Raw genomic sequence first — 19,370 nt, forward strand, 5'->3', positions numbered from 1 at the left:
ACTGCTTAACACAAGAGAGAAGAAAGTTGCATCTAGTCAAAGCTGGAGAATGAAGAGAATCAGAAAGAGAAAGGCTTGGAGGAAGGTGCAGAAGGGGTAGTTGTACCACTGGCTATAGAAGGGATTCGGTGGCTGATGAATCATTCAGTCATTGAATTATAGAATGGTTTGGGTTGGAAGGGGCCTTTGAAGATCATTGAGTCCAACCCCCCTGCTGTGAGCAGGAACATCTTTCACTAGGTCAGGTTACTCAAAGCCCTGTCCAACTTCCACTGATGGGGCATCCACAGCCTCTCTGGGCAACCTGTTCCAGTGTCTCACCACCCTCATCATAAACAATTTCTTCCTTATGTTCAATCTAAATCCTTTTTCATTTTAAAGCTGGTGCCCCTTGTCCTGTCACTACAGGGTCTGGTAAAAAGTCCATTTCCATCTTTCTTATAAGCTCATTTTATATATTGAAAGGCTGCAATAAGGTCTTCCCAGAGCCTTCTCTTCTCCAGGCTGAACAACCCCAACTCTCTCAGCCTTTCTTCATAGGAGAGGTGTTCCAGCCCTTGGATCATTTTGGTGGCCTCCTCTGGACCCACTCTAACAGGTCCATGTCTTTCCCGTGCTGGGGACCCCAGAGCTGGATGCAGTGCTCCAAGTGGGTCTCACGAGACCAGAGCAGGGGGGGACAATCCCCTCCCTCGACCTGCTGGCCATGCTTCTTTTGATGCAGCCCAGGGTACGGTTGGCTTTCTGGGCTGCAAGCGCACATTACCAGCTCATGTCCGATTTTTCATCCACCATTATCCCCAAGTCCTTCTCTGCAGGGCTGCTCTCAATCCATTCATCCTCCAGTCCTTATTTATACTGGTGAGTGCACCAACCCAGGTGCAGGATCTTGCACTTGGCCTTGTTGAACTCCGTGAGGTTTGCCCTGGCCCCATGAAGCCAGTTGGTTTCTCCGTACTGCACCAGTGAGAGCCCTGACTCCTGTAAAGGCACACAGAGCTATCCATGTCATGCATCAGAGATGCTGTATTGAAGAGGGTCTGGTTCCTTGTGTCTGTTTGTTACCTCTCCAAGTAGTACTTGCTAGGTGGGGGAGAAAAAAAGATAATTGCTAGGATTTTTGCAAAGATTTCACTTGAGTCACTTTCTCCTAGTGAGAAGAGAGGAGTGTTGGGTTGGGCAACCCTGAGACTTTTGCCCTGAGTGTTGCTGTTTTGGAGGCTTTTTAGGTCTGAGAAAAAAAAAAATCTTCTTTTCTTGCATGTCTGTCTGCTGGAAGCTTTATGGCTAATCTAGTTTGAGACAGTACCTGTAAGGCTGGGAATGTTTGGTTAGTTATCATGATCACACTAATTGCTGTTTCAAAGTAACTGTTCCTTTCACTTTTCTTCTCAAAAGGGGAAGAGGAAAAAAGCCTTGTCTGACGTGGGATCTCAGCAGTGACTCCTACACAGTGCCAGTGTAACCAAGCCAAGTTTAAACCAACAAGCTCAATAGTTGATAAAATTATTCAATGAAAAATTCATTGCAAGTTGCAAAACATGCCTGGGAAGCCAGGTAAATTAGCCCATGGAGAGCTTCTGCAGGTACGAGAGAAGAGCTAGTATGGATGTGTCAATAGCACAGAGCTGACGTTGGTGTGAATTGTGAACATATCCTTGGTCAGTTGATATAAGGTGTTTGCTCTCTTTGCTATTGATGCACAACACCCTACTTCTGTGGAAATCTTTGGCTGTGTTGGCATTACTCAAGACATCTGTCCCCATGATCACTCCCTGGTCCATAGGAAAAGTGTCCTCTGTGTTACGTAAGGATATGTGAGGATGATGACATTCTTCATTCTCTCTCACTAGCGTAGATGCGACTTGCATAAAAAGTTGGCCGCTCCCTGCAGTGTGCTAATGTGATAAGCCTTCAGTATTGGTATCACAGAATCACAGAATGGTGGATGTTGGAAGGGACCTCTGGAGGTCACCTCGTCCAACTCCCATGCTCAAGCAGGGCCACCTAGGGCCACTTGCCCAGGACCATGTCCAAACAGTCGTTGAATATCTCCAAGGATGGAGACTCCACAGCCTCCCTGGGCAACCTGTGCCAGTGCTCAGTCATCCTCACAGTGAAAAAGTGTTTCCTGATATTCAGAGGGAACCTCCTGTGTGTCAGTTTGTGCCCAATGCTTCTGGTCCTGCCACTGGGGACCACCGAAAAGAGCCTGGCTTCGTCCTCTATGCACCCTCTTTCAGGTATTTATGTACATTGATGAGATCCCCCTGAGCCTTCTCCAGGCTGAACGGTCCCGACTCTTTCAGCCTTTCCTCATGGGAAGGATGCTTCAGTCCCTCAGTCATCTTAGTGACCCTTTACTGGAGTCTCTCCAGTATGACCATGTCCCTCTTGTGCTGGGGAACCCAGCACTGGACACAGCACTCCAGGTATGGACTCACCAGTGCTGAGTTGAGGGGAAGGATCGCCTCCCTCGATCTGATGGCAATGTTTTGCCTAATTCAGCCAGGGTACCGTTAGCCTTCTTCGCAGCAAGGGCGCATTGCTGGCTCATGCTCAACTTGGTGTCCACCAGGACTCCCAAGTCCTTTTCTGCCAAGCTGCATTCCAGCTGGGTGGCCCCGGCTGGGTGGCATCTTTGTGACATGCTTGGTTGTCAACTGGGAACTTAGGACTCTGCAGTGAGAAGCTGAAGCATCCCAGTTGCTGGTTAAGCAGTTTTTGTGTATGTCCTGGAGATGGGCAGCAATATTTTGAATGAAATGCACAAGGTGTTCCTGGACATTTTTTGGAACGCCTGCAAGATGTGCATTAGTATCTGGTAGTTTAATACCCAATAAGGACTAAAATGTGTTATTTGGAAGAATAGCTTTAACAGGAAGAGAAAATTTAAATGCTTCTTTCATCATTTTATAATCAGAAATCAACCTGACCTAAGAGCATAAATTAAAGAGAAACTTTAAGATGGTTTTGTCCTCACAATTCACGATGAAGCAGAACTTTCCCATGCAAATCAGCACTTTTTTGTATTTGATCAGAAAGGGGGCTGGGTGACCGGTACCCAGTCGTCTCTGCCAGTCTTCCTTTTTGTTCTCAGTAAAATTCATCAACTTTGCTAATAGGTAAGTCCTTTCAAGTCCCAGAAAGAGATAAGAACCTGTAGAGTTTTGAATCTTGCTACCAGTCTTAACGAAGCTGCATGATTGCAAAGGTCGGTCATCCTTTTTCATTGATCTTGCTGACATGAATTCATGTTGATCAGGTAGATTTTTATATTACCAGATCAATAAATGCCCACATCCAGGTTTTCTATATGGCATATACTTTAGGAGACCAAGTTAACCAAGTCTTCCCTGATGCTTTTGATCATGTACAGGGTTTTTTTATGCTTAAATTAACATTGCATAACAATTTATTGTACTTGTTTGAGTGTTCACACACACATCGCAACACCGCAGATGCACAAAGTATATTGTGAAGCTTTTGTTACGATAATGGCTCTAATAAGGTTGCCTGTTGTGTCACTTCAGTTTGCTTTTGCTGTGCAACCAGCCGTTGTAACCTGGGTGACTGAAGACGCTCACAATATTGGTGAGATTGGACATAAATACAAAGCTGCAGGCGGTCAGTAATATTGCGGTATTCTTGAACAAATCCAATCCCCTGCAGTCTCGGTACAGTAACACAGGAATACAGCGCAGTACCAATTTTTTATATAAAGCTGGTCAAAACAGAAGCAATGTTTTGAATGATCCTGCAGCCAGTAGAATAAGTCCATGTTTGCTTTCACTACAGATAGCTTGCAAGGGTCCGGTTTCACTTGATTTATGCAGGTCACTAGTGCTGGATCCACGTTGCTTTTTCTCTGAGCCACTCTCGATAATATGGAAGTGCCTCAACTGCACTTTCCATTCGTTGCCAGCGCTGAAAAGGGAAATGTTCTGCATGTGTTGCCTAATTTCATTTCTGCGGTTTAAGTCTGAACAGGTCCTCAGCCAAATTCATCCATAGCCAATCTTCCGTCCTCCAACAGCCTGAGCTCACCTTTTTCCATGCCTTCTGAAACACCGGTTGTGTCCTCTTCCCCCTGCGTTGCACTTGCCTCTTTCACTGTGGTGTCTCTGCTTCTGTGTCTGGCACAGCACCTTTTTGATCAGTCCCTTCTGCTTTGTTTTGAGTGAAATGCATGTTTTCTGGGCTCAGGCTTGTAGCAGCCATTTCCCTTGGGTGAGTGACATTCGCTACTGCTCCGCCCTGCGCTGATGTAAAAATGCTGGTGCCAAATGAGCAGCATAAAATGGGGCTGCCCCTGGCTCTGAACCTGCAGTCTTCTTCCTTGCTGGGAGCTCAGCCCTTCCTAGGAAAGCAGACCTCCCTTTTTCAGAAGGGAGATGCTCTCTCTATTATAACCCGCCAGTCAAAAGAGGAGATTATCCCGCTGTATTCAGCGTTGGTGCAGCCTCACCTTGAATACAGTGTGCAGTTCTGGGCCCCATAATTTAAGAAGGACGTTAAGGTCTTTGAATGCGTCCAGAGGAGGGCAACAAAGCTGGTGAAAGGACTGGAAGGCATGTCCTATGAGGAGCAACTGAGAACTTTGGGCTTGTCTAGTTTGGAGAAAAGGAGACTGAGGGGCGACCTTATTGCTCCCTACACCTTCCTGAGGAGGGGAGAGGGAGGTGCTGATCTATTCTCCCTGGTATCATGATAGGACACATAGGAACGGTTCAAAGCTGTGCCAGGGGAGGTGTTTAGGCTAGACATTAGGAAGCATTTCTTTACTGAGAGGGTGGTCAAACACCGGAACAGGCTTCCTAGAGAGGTGGTCGATGCTCCAAGCCTGTCAGTGTTTAAAAGGCATTTGGACAGTGCCCTTAACATGCTTTAACTTTTGGTCAGCGCTGAATTGGTCAGGCAGTTGGACTAGATGGTCGTTTTAGGTCTATTGCAACTGAAATAGTCTAGTCTATTTTATTCCTCTCAGAGGCAACATCCCTCCTTTGGCAGGAGACGGTGATGGATTCACTGTCACTGAAGCAGCAGCAGCATCCGTAACACTGGTGGCACGTGGGACGCTTCCTGGCAGTTTGCTGTCTGTATTGCTGAAAACAGCCTTGCATGTGTGTGAGCAGCCCAAGACCAAGCTGGGTGGCACCGCTGCCTCTGCTGATACGAGCGTGCAGTGTTTGACAACACCTTTGCTGGGCACTTCTGTTCCCGCTAAACTAAGCATTTGGACTGAAGGCATCTTGGCGGATGCAGTTCCTTGGCTTGTGTTTCACAGGATGTCATTCTGAGTAGCAGAAAAGCCCTTTTGGCCTTAAAACCTGTGGCTCTACAAGCTTTTCCATCATCTAAATATAAATTGAGAATTGTTCCTGGCTCTCATGAGCACCAGGAGATTGCTTCAAACAGAAGTGACTTGGGTGTGCGGGATGGGAGCACGGGCCTTTGCCACATCTCCAGCATGTCCATGCCCTAGGGTTTTTTTGTAATTTCATTTCCATGTATTAACATAGAGTTTGGTTGGTTTGTGTTTTGTCTGGTCGGGAAAAATCTACCTTCTGTTGGATAATTACTTGGGGAAGTGTCTCTTCTATTTCTTGCGTCTTAACATCACAGGAGTGTGCAGCTTAGTCATAACCACCCAGGCAGCCCAGGGCAGCACTACTTGCACAAGCTGCTGCTCCTTACACAAGTGTTTTGGGTGGTATTTAACCAGGATGAGACATCCAGACTAATCAACTCCGTTCTGCACTTAGCTTTTGACAGCTAATGGAGTTTGGACACTCATTGTGATGCAGCGTGGAGAAGATAGGCATGAGTGTGTCGTTTCTGGTGAGGACAGGTCTAGTTCTAGTGTTTTAGTATTTCTAGCAAAGAAGAGTTGCCTGAAGTGCATGAGAGTCTACAGAAATAGCTCACGCAAAGCTTTCTGTTGTCCTCAACTGGAGATAAAATGTTCAAAAAAATTGAAGTAACTAAGATCAACCCATGGCTAAGCTGTCCATCACCATATGGTAGATACATACTAAAACAAAAGATGAAGTCCTTCTAGACTGCGGAGATCCATTTCGCATCCCCAGCGAATCCATTGTGAGCAGGTCGATTTACAGATCTTAGGAGACAGTTTGATAAAAAGACGTGTTATTCTCCTATAATAGTTAAGCTTAAATTGGTTTAAAACAGACACTAATATGTTTTACAATTTTCTGCATTTAAATTGTTCAACTGTAGGATGCAGATCAACAAAACCCCCCATACACTTACATCTATTTTTGTTTTGTCTTGCTTAGATGCTATCTCTGAATGTTGTATGAAATGTCTTCCGTCCTCTGCGGGGTTGTCATCAACTGAATGGGTTTTTTTTAGTCTTACTGTGCATGCTCATGTCTCATTGTGCCTGCAGCCTTCTGGAGAGCCAAACAGTTTTTGAGACCTGGATTCACCTAGGTTCAGGCATCTAAAATGTAATGTCAGGTCTGAGCTGGTCAGCTAGATTCCTCTGCTGGTGGAGTGGAGGAGAGGTATGTATAGGGCGAGTGTTCCATTCCTAAAATTAATCAAGATCAATTCCGTCCTTCCTGTCAAACCCATGTTGCTGTTAATGTGTTTTATTGGATTCAAGGGATCTCTTTATGCTCTCTGGGTTTTTGTTTCTTGTTTTTGCTTGACAGTAACACAGATTCTTTTCTCTTTCCAGGGTGACTGTTGGATCTGTATGGAGCTCATGTCTACCTCGTTTGATAAGTTTTACAAATATGTATATAGTGTATTAGATGATGTTATTCCAGAAGAAATCCTAGGCAAAATCACTTTAGCTGTGAGTATTTTGTTAAACTTCTTTGTATGTGTTTTTGAAGCTGATGTAAAAAATTCAGATCTCTTTCACTCGCTTGTGAGAAAGCTGGTTGATCTGCATGCAGCAGAACTGCCACTGTTGTATTTCACCATGGTTTTAATGATCCTTGAGTATATTCTGACTTTCCCATAGCATATTGCATGATGGAAAAGCAGGTTCTGGGGCCTGTAATCCGTTCATAAAGAGACCCCAGGACCAGCCTCCTGCTCTGTCTGCTTGAACATCGGAACCGCCAGCATAGGCACTGGCCCCCTCCTCAGAGATCACTTCATGTGCAGTGGTGGTGGCATCATCAGGCACAGGTCGTCTCATCCCCAGGAAGGTGCCTAAAATAGATGAGCTGTCTCCCCTTCCCTTGTTTGTAAAGGGAACAAGGGACTGGGCATTTATAGCCGGGACATGTGAACCCCACCAAACTATTTGAGAGTAAGGGTCTGGTCTCAGTAAGTTGCTGATGCTCACTCTCGAGTCAGTGGGGCGAGGTTGCTGCCTCTGTATGGGAGCTGAGTTCCCATCTTGTGGTGCCTTAGGTGGTGAAGTGAAGTGAGATGGATACCACCCAGGGTATCCGAGTGCAGCCCTGCTACACAGAGCCCACTGTCTCCCTTTAAGGAGCCCTGTAAAATTATCCTTAGCTGTGCCAAAATGAACCCTTAGTTGTCTAAACACAAGGGCAAGTTTTGGCCCTGCAAAACAAACTTTTGGTTTTGGGCTGTAGAGGAAGGGGTGTTGAAAGGTATCCCGAAACCTCTGTCCCGCTGCTGCCTGTAAAGATCTGTCAGGTCCATTGGCTTTCTGCAGTGGATGCTGGGCCACTCCAGTTCAGAGACACCTCGAGCAGCCTTGTGCAAAGGCTCTCAAAAGTACAGGTGCGTCTTCAGCAGGTGGAGAACCTTCTTGATGTTTTCTTGACTTAACTTGGAAGCCCCGGCCCAATAAAAATTCAAGGCTGAGCCAAATGAATTAGTTCAGTGAGGCTGCTGGAAGACGAAAGGCTGCAGAAGTGAAGCACCGTTCAAGAGCAATGGCAGGGGAAATGTGAGCGAACGCTGGAGCCATGCTGTGTTGGTGACAGATGGCCAAACTGCCTCTGTATTGGCTTCAGCATGTAAATGCCACAGTAAGCTGGTGTCCTCAGCTGTCAGAGCGATGGGGAGGTGCTCAGCGAGTCGCAAACCGTGACCTCTTGAAAGGAGATGGGTAAATTCTGCTCAGTGCCTGATCTTGGGAGAAAGCCATCGTCACTCTTCTTAGGGGCATCTTTACAAAATGTTGAGCCTATCTGGACCTGCTGCCACTTCTTACAGCTAACAGGCTGCCTTGACAGCTCTGATACTGTCATGTGTTTAGATGTTTATAGCCAAGACTGAAAATGCTATCATCAAAGGCAGCCAATGGCTGTTCTGCAGCCCATGGAATGTATCGCCGTACCACCAGCCAACTACATGTATTACTGGCCAAAGCAAGGCTTGAGACGTAGACAAGAGATGACTGGGTAAGGTCTGTCCTTCCAGGGTAGTCTGCTTGGAGTTACATGTAATTCTGTGGGGGAATGAAAAGGAGATCCTTTCTCTAGGGTTTGCAGGGTATTGGAGGCATGCTGGCCCACATTTTGGCTCAGACAGACCTTGCAGGGTGTTTTCCCGATGAAGATAGTTTGAACAAAGACTTGAGATGAGTTTTGAAACTCTCAAAGGGAGTTTCTCTACTTACCCTATGCAGACAGCATGCTGTGAAAGCGCACCAGAACTTTAACTCCTAGCCAGGGAAATGGCCACCTTGGATGTTTCTGACCTGGAAGTGAGGGATAGACTGAGTAAGCTAAAATTTTCCATACCAGATCCGTGACCCGCAACAGATCTGGGGATGTGAAGCCCAGCTGCGCTGTGCAGGAGGTTGTGGGCTGCTCATCAACCACTGCTCTCCTTCCTTCACGTGGCACCTGAAGGCAGCCCAGCCCCAGCAGCTCCTGAGGGAGGTCCTCTGCACAGACTGGCTTTAGGAACTGAGACAGGTTCTGACTAGACCTTGTGGTCTGAGGTTTGTTTCTGTCCTTGTTTTCCTAGAAAACAGAGGAGGAACGGCAATTAATAACTCTGGTATGAGAATACTGGCCCTGGGTATCTTAGACCTCAAGGGCTTTCAGGTCCAGGAGGTCTACGTGCGCACTGCTCTGGTAGCCCCATCATGTGCAGGCGGGGTATGCGCTCACAGCTTGCTGTGCTCCACCAACTACCCTTCATTTCATGTTAGAGCTCTTTTACCCCAGGTTGAAGAGCTGTGAGCTTCTGCTTCACCCGCCTGAGGGTGGGGGCAGAAGCTTCTGGCAGGGTCAGCTGGGATTTCTCTTCACAGAATCACAGAATCACTACGGTTGGAAAAGTCCTGTAAGATCATCAAGTCCAACCATCAACTAACACCACCGTGCCCACTAAACCAGGTCCCGCAGTGCCACGTCCACACACTCCTTGAACACCTCCAGTGATGGTGACTCCACCACCTCCCTGGGCAGCCTGGTCCAGTGCTTCACCACTTTCTTCCTAATGTCCAGCCTGAACCTCCCCTGGCGCAACTTGAGGTTGTCCTGTCTTGCTGAAGCTCAGGTCCAAGGAGGCTATCCAGTCTCATTCCACTGTGGACCTGCCTACAAATCAGTTGATGCTTTGTTGTTCAGAGAGATGTAGTAACTTCTGCTGCCAGAGCAGAAACCTGCACTGGAGGAGCAAGGTGGGCAGCGAGGAGGAGACAGAACTTCAGCTGCCCCAGAGCCTGCCAGGGCTTTTAATTACCTAAACGCTTGAACGTGGGGTTGTGTGAGCAGGAAGGGTCATTCTTCTGGGAGTTGTTCCTCGGTGCAAGACTTCATCCTTACAGTCGCACAGTTTCAGAGCGCTTTGCAGCACAACATGAACACCCTCTTTCCATCACCTTCAAGGCAGTCTTTTGGCCATTGGTTTTTTCAGTAGAAGCAAAATTAATTAAAATCGTGAACTTTCAGGGGTTTTTTAAATAGTCCTGTGAAATCAGGCTCCCTAAGTGTCTCTTCCATTTAATGGTGAATGGTTAAATCAGAACAGCCTTCTCTGCTGCTTCCCACACTGCTGCTGCTCAGCCAGTGGAATGGGAACAGTTGTTAACTACTGAAAAATTACAGCATAGGGCTTGAAATAAGTTATTACTCAAGATAATTAACATTAGAAATTGCTTGACTTCACCTCTTGCTCCCCTCTCCCAGAGTGTGATCTTTCCAGGTTACAACAAGTGGTATGTGTTTACTTAAGCACGCGCCCTCTCTTGTATCACCTTCTGTTTGCAGGAAAGATTGGGAGAAAAATGCTTTTATTACATGGCATATCACAGCATTGCTATCTTAACATATTAAATGTTTCCCCCCCCCTTCTTGGAGCTCTAAGAGTTTAATAATCGCAAGAATCTTGCAACATTTGCTTATTTTTCATCTGTTTTTCTTTCCTAGACTGTGAAAGCACTAAACCACTTAAAAGAAAACTTGAAAATCATTCACAGAGGTGAGTTCATGTCTTTTCTTCTTGCCTACAAAAATAATTGCAAGGATTTTAAGTGGCCTTTGCTTCAAGTCGAAGTGTAATTAGCATGTGTACTACGGCGGGTGTGAGGACAGGTTTTGCACAAGTGTGGCCTCAGTGGCTCTTTCATTGCCCCTTCGGTCTGTGGTTTTCCGTAAAAGCATGATTTCAAGGTGGTTGGGTGTTTGCCTCTGCCTCTGGGCACGTGGCTTCTTTGGGACTGGCTCCATCTCCTCTTGCTCCCGGTCAGGATCCTCAGCAGCGGTGAGCGCATCCAGTCGCCGCCTGCCCGCCCCATGCCAAGGGACGATGGTGATTGCACGGCACTGCCGGTGTCAATTCTCTGCAGCTGCTCTTCTTGAAATTGAAACCTCCAACCGTGCCTTACGGTTTAAAATTTCTTTCCCTTGCAGACATCAAACCTTCCAATATTCTTCTGGACAGAAATGGAAATATTAAACTCTGTGACTTCGGCATTAGCGGACAGCTTGTGGACTCCATTGCCAAAACGCGAGATGCAGGGTGCCGGCCGTACATGGCGGTGAGTGGGGGTGAGCCTGGCAGCGGGGAGCTGGCATGCCCGTGGGCTGTGCAGGATCTTACCCTCCTTCTGCAAGCCTGGCTCAGAAGTCTGACTGAAGTGTCAACCCGTTTCCCATGGGATGAGCACCCCCTTCCCAGATGAAACCGAGCTCTGGATTGAGCACTGCTGCTGGCAGCATCAGCAAAGGCATCCAGGCTGTGGCAAAGTGACCAAATTCCCTTTTTTTGCTGGGTTCCTCTGCTGCTGCCAGTGCTGCGGCGCTGGAGCGGAGAGCTTCTCTGTGCCTTCCAGCAGCGCCCGCTCACGCTCCAAAACAAACAGCGCACAGGGGAGGCTGTGCTGTCTGGGTGCAGGGTTTTCTTGGTCTGCAAGAAATCCATTTGCTACGGTAAGATCATTTCACAGGAGTTACTGCAGAGCAGAATTATAGTGATTTTTACAAACCACTTTAATTCCAAAGTGTGCCATAACTTAATTCCAGGAGAATGTGATTCTGGAGAGCAGGGGTAGCAGAGCAGCTGCGTGGAAATCGCTTGGGCTGAGCTGTGGCTCCTGGGAGTCTGTCCTGCTTGTTTGCTTCCCTCCCCCTCCCAGGGAGAAAAGCTGTGGTGGTGATTTTCGAAGCTGCCTGAGAGGTTTAAACAGTTCTGTGCATCGGGCTGCTTTGAAAATGCATCTCGGTTTCACATGAGCTGAAGGTGCCTTACGCGGGGAGCTGTGCGTCTGCTGCTGTCAACGTAACTTTAATTTCAGTGGCTGTGTTGAACTCTCATTAATTATTTTATGGCTCTATATGCTGAAAAATACTGTTTTCTGAACTCTCTTACCTACCACCAAGGAAACAAAAAAGGAAAATTTCTCTCTTAAGGTACAGTGCCCATCTGGTCCAGGTAATGACTCTCATATGGCTTTTGTCTGATGATGGTGTCCAAGGCAAAACCTGTCTGCCCCGATCCTGATCTGTGCAAGCAGAGAGTCTGAGTTTCGGAGCGTTTGACCTTTTCTGTTCACTGTCCTCATAGCAGAACTAGTTACTCAACGAGCTGGAAAGAAGATTATAGATGAGATCTGTTATTGGAGACCAGTGCTGTGGTACAACAAAGTGTATGCAAGCCCCCAAGCTACATAACATAGTGAAATGGGGCAGAACGGGGCAGTTTGTTTAAATAAAGACCTTGTGAGGCTGGAGAGAGGGCAGAGGCACGTCTCCACTCTGAGCACTTTTGGCAAGTGCATGGAGCTCCCCGCAGGGAAGAGGATCAGTCAGAGCTGCCCAGTTTGTTGTGTTGGTGGGTGTGGGATGCTGAGGGCAGCAGCAAAGAGAGGTGCCCCAGGAGGACACAGGAGCCCATGCAGTCGGAGCTAGTCTGACCCGAGGCTGGGTATTTGCATGTCAGACCGCAGGCAACTCTGATAGCATCGCTCTGTGGAGTTATGACTGTGGTTGACTTTTCCCTATCCTCTGAGGTGTGTATCAGGTCTGTAAATAGGGCTCTTGAAACATTGCTCACTCCTTTGCCCCTCCCAAGTTCAGTGGGCTATAATTACAGGAATTCATGTTCCCACTTTTTCTTAAAACCGTGGTTAGATGGTTAGCTTTGCACAGGCTGTTGGTTTAGTTACGACGTGACAGCTACTGGCATGTCTGTAAATAGCTGTGCTGCTTCATTTCCCCTGGGACTTGAGTGTGTGGGTACTTCCGATAGCCCCTTGTCTTTCCTCCCTGTCTGTGCATATCCACTCTGCGCTTTGTGCATCTCCCTCCCCAGCTCCAGACTCTGCTGGATTTTTAAGTGAGCAAAAGTGTTTCAGTTCAGTTTGTGATTTTAAGAGCCTTAGCATGGTACGTGGTTTGTGGGACGAGCCAGCAGCTGGCAAGCGGTGTGGGAGACGGCTGGCCTCTTCCCTTCTGCTCTCCAGACTCAGTGACTCCTCTCCAAGTACATGAGCATTTCCACGTACTGAGAAGCCTGGGAAATGGGGAGATGCCCCCAGCATGCAGGCACATCTCCAGGTCTTTCTCCAAGCCAGCAGAGGCTGATGGCTGTAGTGATGCTGTGATCAAACCTGAATATACCTGTGAGGGAGTCAGGCCCAGACACACTCCTTCCAAAAGGAAATTATTATTTTTTTTGGTGCAAAATAGGGGACTATTGTTTGTGCAAAATAATGTGACTATGTTCAGCCAGGGTGGGTCTTATAAGGGCTGCTGGATGTTGCTCCCTGACGATGAGAGCATGTTGCTCTGCAAGGCCCACTTGGCCAGTGGCACTTGCAGTAATTCTTGTAGCATGAGCACTTGCCCACCGAAGGAACCTGATAACACCGTGTTCACTGGAGCTGGGTCCCCAAATAGCCGTTGATAACAATAACATTGGATGTCGGCCAGTTTGACTGCGTGCAGTCTGATTAGGCAGCAGGAGCAACGTCCAGCTGCTAAGCAAGTGCTGTGTGGTTTAACCAAAATTGTTAGAGCTGTCACAGAAAGCAGCGTATCAGCCTTGGAGCTACCAGTGCTGGAGAAGTTGTTTTGCTTTTGGCTTTAAATTCCCCTGCGATTGTTATATTGAAGTAAAGGCGTACCTGTTGGTGCCTTGTGTTCTCTGAAAGAAAGCAAGCAAAGGCAGAGCCCCTGTGCTGCCCCAGGCAGCAGCCTGCCCCCAGAGAGCCCTCCCGAGACCTGTGCAGTGCCTGGTGCCTTTGCTCTAGGTGAGGTTTTGCGATGTGCTCACGGCAGCCTTAAACCAGCAGTGACTGGGGGTGAGATTGCTCCCGGCCGGTCCCTGCTCCTCCCTGCCTGCTGCTCCCTGGCAATCCCTGCGTTGCCTCCCGCTGCGGTGGGTGCTGCTGGTTTGGGTGGGACAGGGGCCATGCTGAAGCTGGTGGTCTTTGTGGCATTACTGCTTTTGCCGCCTTAATGCTCAAGTGAACCCAGTTTCTGTGTCAGAGAGGAGGGATGAGACTGGAAGCGCCTGGTTTAGGTAGGGGAGGACCCAGCCATCGTGAAGATGGATGTCCTGCCCTGCCCTGCTCATTTGGGACCTCTCCAGGGGCAGCGTTTGGTGGTGTCACACGTGTCCTTGGTCCCTCAGGTCCTTTTCCCAGGTCACCTGGGAGCTGCCTGCTGCAAGCTGTGGCTGTGCCCCAGTGCCAGTGCCCTACGCCGCTTCGCCCACCCTCCTGCCCACTCGGCTCTCCCTGAGGAGTTGTCAAGACGAGAGGGTGGGCAAGGGGATGCACGGTGCCGGGGGGTGCAGAGCAGCCTTCTTGGTGCTAATGCATGACCTGTGTCCCAGCAAACACGCTTCTGCTTGTCCCTGCCTGTGTGCGAATAGAGGGCCAGCGCAGAGCCCTGCCGCTGCAGCGCTGCTCCAGACCAGCACTTGGGATGTGTTTCCCGCTCCTCATTTCTCCCCGGCGAAGACGGGCAATCGCTGCTGGCATTGGCGTCCAGGGCCGGGTGGAGGCTGTGTCCCTGCACTCAGATGGCTTTTGCAGAGTTCAGGCCATGCATGGAAAAGGAAAAATTCCCAAGGCAGGTGACAGTGACGACTCTGAGCCCTGCTCCCCTGCCTCCCTGCACACATAGAGGGAGAGGCTCTGGGGATGCAGGAGCTCTCTGAATCCTTTACCCAAGCAGAACTGCATCAAGAGCCTCTGTTTGGGCTTCGCATTCCTGACCCGATGCCCAAGTTTTCATCGGGCTCAGTCATTCATTTGTCTGAACGGGCAGGCTGTTGGTTTGAATTCATGCAGCTAAAATCCTCTTGGATGGTCCTGAATATTGCTGTGTGTTGGACTTCTGGTTTTCTTTTTTTTTTCTTTTTTTTTCCCTCTGAAACTTGGCACCCAGCCATAATTTTTATGACTGACAAAACATATTTGGGAGGAGACTGGGAGACATGTGGCACCATCCCTCTGCGAGCAGCGCAGACTGAATCCAGGCTCTGCTGCCTGCGGCGTAGCGAATGCCGGGGGAGATGCCTGAGCTCTGAGCGCAGCTCTCCCAGCTCGCGTGCTGCTGCTGTCACCCACGTGCTTCAGGGGTTTCGGCTGAGAACATAACCTCCGCTTACTCATTCACTGGCTAAAATCGTCCGTGAGGTTCGCCCAGCGTGGGACTTCTCCTGTCCAAACTTAGCTCCTTACATCACGCGGTGCAGAGCCCATGCCGAGCGGCTCCGCTGCAGGGCTGAGCTCCTGTCTGTGTGTCGGCACTTCCACCCCCGTCCTCCCGGGCGTGCGGTGGGAAGGGATTTTCCTCCTCACCCGGTTAGATGCTCATCTGCACAGGCAGTTTATATAAACCTGGGGAAACGTGTCAGCAGCTGCCTGCGTAAGCAGACCGCTTGGCCAGAAGTATTGCGGGCAGGATGTGAGTTTTGTTGAGGATAATATTAAAAGGCAGAGAAAAGTCATTCTGGCCACCAGGATTTACGTGGGAAGTGCCTAAAAGACAGGTTTAGGAGACAGTTGCCCTCAGGAGGCGTTGGAGGTTCAGCTGGAAACAGCAGGCAGCTCCTGCTTGCTGTGGGTTTGCTCTGCGTGGGGAGCGGCTGGCTGTGCTGGGGCGGCCCAGGGTAGACCCCACTGCTGTGATTAGCTACAAGAAGGCTAACTGGAAGCTGCAAATAGCAGAACATGATCAGCAGGGCAGTGAAGAGGCAGAGAGGGATGGGCAAGGCTCCTTAGGGCAGGTGTGGGGAGAGGGAGCGAAGGGTTGTGCAGGTCCCAGGTCCGCAGGTGTGAGCCCCCTGTCCTCCCTGAGCCTGTTTGGCTTTCGCCGCTTGCGCGGGTGAGGCTGGGGGGGGATTCTGCTCAGGAGGACCCACGGGGATTTGCAGGGGAACTCTCCAACCCTGTGCCGAGGCTTTTTCTACCAAGGGCGGGAGTGCCCTGCACGCCTGCCACACTCTCAGCGCAGGCTGGGGGGCTACTGGCGCTGCTCAGCAGTACCAGCTTCCCCTGGCAGCTACCCTGGCATTGCCATCTGGGTGCAACCGAGTTTGGCCTCCACCTCCTCCGTCCCTTCCATGCTGTGTGGCCCTCGATGGTGGAGCAGGAAGGGCACAAGGGCCATGGCAGGAGCAGGGCACACCACCTTGTTAAGGCGTTCGTGGAGTGCAAAAGCTCCTATTTCCTATAATACGGGAAGGATCGGGGTCAGGACTGGACCTGGGGGTGAGGGTTGTTCTTTGCAGGTGCAAACTTTCATGGGTGACGAGGCCAGAAGGACAGCCCATTGAACGCAGCTGGGGAAGCCTCCTGATCCTGTGTCCAGACCAACAGCTTCTGGTTGAATGGAAGAGATCTTTGAGAAAGAGAAACCAGGTTTAAAGGCTCAAACTGCTAGTGACTCCAGCCTGGCCCTCTCTGAGCTGCCACACAATGACTTACCTTTGCTGATGACCATCTGCGTTTTGTTATGCTTGATTTCTGGTTAGAATGTATGTAACTTCATCTGCAGACACCCTCTCTTTGTTCCCTTTCTCTGCTGCATCATAGAGTGCTCTAGGATCAGAAGCCATCCCCTTGCAGTGCTTCCTGCTGGACTCCTTTCCTTTTCAGTGTGTCTGAAAGCTTGCCTGTTGGTTAGGCATTAAGGCTGTGGAAAAATACATGGGCTCCCTGCAATTCAGTCTTTTGTAACTAACTACTTAAGGAATTCTAGGGCATCCCCACCAAAATTGCAGGCCCTCCGTGAGGTTCTGTGACAAAGTTACTTAGCAGGGCTGAAACGGTGCCTTACAGCCCTCCAAAACTGCTGCCTCTCCAGAGCTTAGCCCTGTTAATCTAATACAGTTCTTGGAAGCAGTGGTGGGAATGGCATTGAGGGGATGCATCAAGCTCTGGGCTACTGGAGGGTGGCCTTCCAAAACAACACCAGACGGAGAAGACCTCCAAAGTCCTGTGTTAAAGATGCCTCTTCAAGTGCTGGAGAATCTACCATGGTGCCCATGAAGTTATCCTGGTCATTAATTATGCTCCTAATACCATCTTCGTAGTATGAGTAAGTCTTGTTTTAACGGATGGCTGTGGACTCTTGTTTCTACTTCGTTTGCAGAATTAAGGACTTGCAACAGCCTCTTTCCCCAGTAGGTACTTTCTGACTCTGATGTAGTCACCTCTTAAGCTTTTCTTTGAGGAGATTAGCAACTGAGCAGCTTATGCCCTTAAGGTAGATTGGATTATATTTTATGGCTGTACTATAACCCCCCCAGTTTTTAGCATCCTTTTACAAACAGAGCCTGAAATTGAGCAAACTTCCAGTGTTTGTGCCACCTGCGGAGTATATAATAAGAGCAGCGGTTCCTAGTGCGTCGCCCCAGCTGCACGCCGTTAATCATGATGCTCCTCTGGGATTTCATGCTCTCCTGTCCTTTTCTAGGAGCCTGTCTGTCAGCCCAGAGTGCTGCTTTTTCTGTGTCTGTTTGAGTGAGTCAGCATCCAGCCAGAGCCCAGCTTACCAAACACACAAATCACACTAGTTCTTCAGGAACCCTTATTTATTACGCTAGTAGTATTTTTATAATATGCAGAATTTAGCAACACTAATTGTATATTTTCTTGGCTATTATCAGTGGTAGGCCAAGGAAGGTCACATTTGAGGTCCCATTATAAATCCTGTCTTTCCCACTCCATAGAGTCCTTTTAACAACAGTTACACTCTGAAGTCTAACAGTGAAGCCATTTACTAATGCAAATTATTGATGTTTGATTTCGTTGCAGTCCAGACAACGCACTGCACTAGGGCAAGTTTATTAAAGCCCCACATTTACCTTTTTAACAAGATGAATAAGGTCATCGAGAATATGCTGTGCCAAGCCCAATGGGACCTAGTTGCCTTCATTAATGTTCCTGCCAATCTTTCTGTGCCTAGCAAGTGTCCCCCATCCACCAGTCCATCACTTTCCTGCGATCTTTCTGCTGTTGAGAGTGAGGAATTCAAACGCTGTTAGGAAAGCCAGCTGGGAGGGGATGGTAATCCCATGTGAACGGAAACCAGCGTCTCCACCTGGAAAATGCTGCTGGAGAAGTTTTTAAATGAAACATTCTCTCAGAGTAAATATATAAAGGAAATAGGAGGGGAGGAAAGGCCATTCTCTAGAAACATGATCTCTGCTGATAATCTCTGTGCAGCCGCAGGCTTCATGGCTGACCTGGGCGAGGGGGAGGGACAGGAAATCAAAGAACAGAGGGGATTTTGGAAGGAATGTCTGAATTCAAAAGTCCAAGCAGGGATGAATATTTTGGCTGAAGTATTTTCGGACGATACTCCTATATAGGTATAGAAGTGGTGCACACAGAGACAGTGTTACTGCTGCTATCCTAGAGGTGGTAGACTGAGGAGCAGGGGAAAGCCGCACGTCCACCTAGCCAGCAAAGACAGAAGAACTCATGTTTTCCACTTCCCTGTCAGCTCTTCCACCCATCACGCTGTGTGCCCTTTGCTCTTCTGCATCACACCCTGACTGAGGAGCTGTGTCTCCTCCTGCAACCAGGGTGGGCTGCTGCAGAGGGTGCTGCATGACCCCTGTAGCGATTGGTGCTGCAATACGGGCCCAGAGAAGACAAAAGTGTTAACAGCTTTTCCATCGGTCACCTAGTACTGGAGAGGAGGGGTAGGACCGTAGAAAAGACTTTACCCGGCACAGTGTGACTGTGGTGCCTCACTTGCTCGTGTGAATGACTCACATTTGTGCTCTTAGGCTGAGGCTTTTGCAGCACTGAGGTCACCTTCTGTGAGCTCCTACGTGCCCAGGAGGAGATCCAGAAAGCTTATAAGGCTTCGCTGCACATAAAAATCAAGATGCACGTGAAATTAGACACCTCACCTCTTTAGCAGCCAGTAGAAGAATTTGGTGTCACCAAAGGGAGATCACTGTTATCTAAGGGAGGTCGGTGTCCCCTAAGGGAAACCCTCTGAAACTTCCCGTAGAGCAGAGCAGTAACACCGGCCAGGAGGAGTGGATGGATGTTCACATCTGTTTGGAGCTCCAGCACCTACTGTAGGGCTGCAGCTTGGGCACCGAGGTCTGCTCGAGAACCAGCACGGCAAGTTCCCCTGAGGACAGTCACCTCACAGAGAAGGACTGCCTCTTTTCTGGGAGATGGTGGTCATGTCCACAGGGATGGTGGTGAGCATCTCCTGGGGAGGCGAGTGGTCAGGCTCTTCCTCAACCTTACGGGGTGTGAACTGCCAGCCCAGCCCTGTAGAGAAGTCAGGGAAGGGGCTCGCAGGAATAAAATGTTTGGAGGTCTCAGGGAGCAGATGAGACAGAGCTGCACGCAGCATCCTCACACTCTGGAGGAGGAGGAGACAGGAGAAGCAGGTCTGAGAGCTCAGCGAGTCAGTGCCTCCTCGCCTGCCCTGCTTTGTGCCCACCGCTTGTGTCCCAGCCTGGGCCGTGCTGTG

At 49.1% G+C, this 19,370-nt stretch overlaps 1 protein-coding gene across 2 annotated transcripts in view; it reads left to right on the top strand.

Moving 5' to 3' along the window:
• MAP2K4 (mitogen-activated protein kinase kinase 4) overlaps positions 1-19,370 on the top strand; it is a 105,400-nt gene that overhangs the window by 72,719 nt on the left and 13,311 nt on the right. For both annotated transcript variants that reach the window (XM_059828128.1, XM_059828127.1), the window contains 3 exons: positions 6,707-6,826; positions 10,341-10,392; positions 10,824-10,951. In XM_059828128.1, coding sequence (XP_059684111.1) covers positions 6,707-6,826; positions 10,341-10,392; positions 10,824-10,951 — 300 coding nt within the window. The remainder of the gene's footprint in view (positions 1-6,706; positions 6,827-10,340; positions 10,393-10,823; positions 10,952-19,370) is intronic.

Source organism: Gavia stellata, chromosome 22, assembly GCF_030936135.1.
Source record: "Gavia stellata isolate bGavSte3 chromosome 22, bGavSte3.hap2, whole genome shotgun sequence".
Lineage (NCBI taxonomy): Eukaryota > Metazoa > Chordata > Aves > Gaviiformes > Gaviidae > Gavia > Gavia stellata.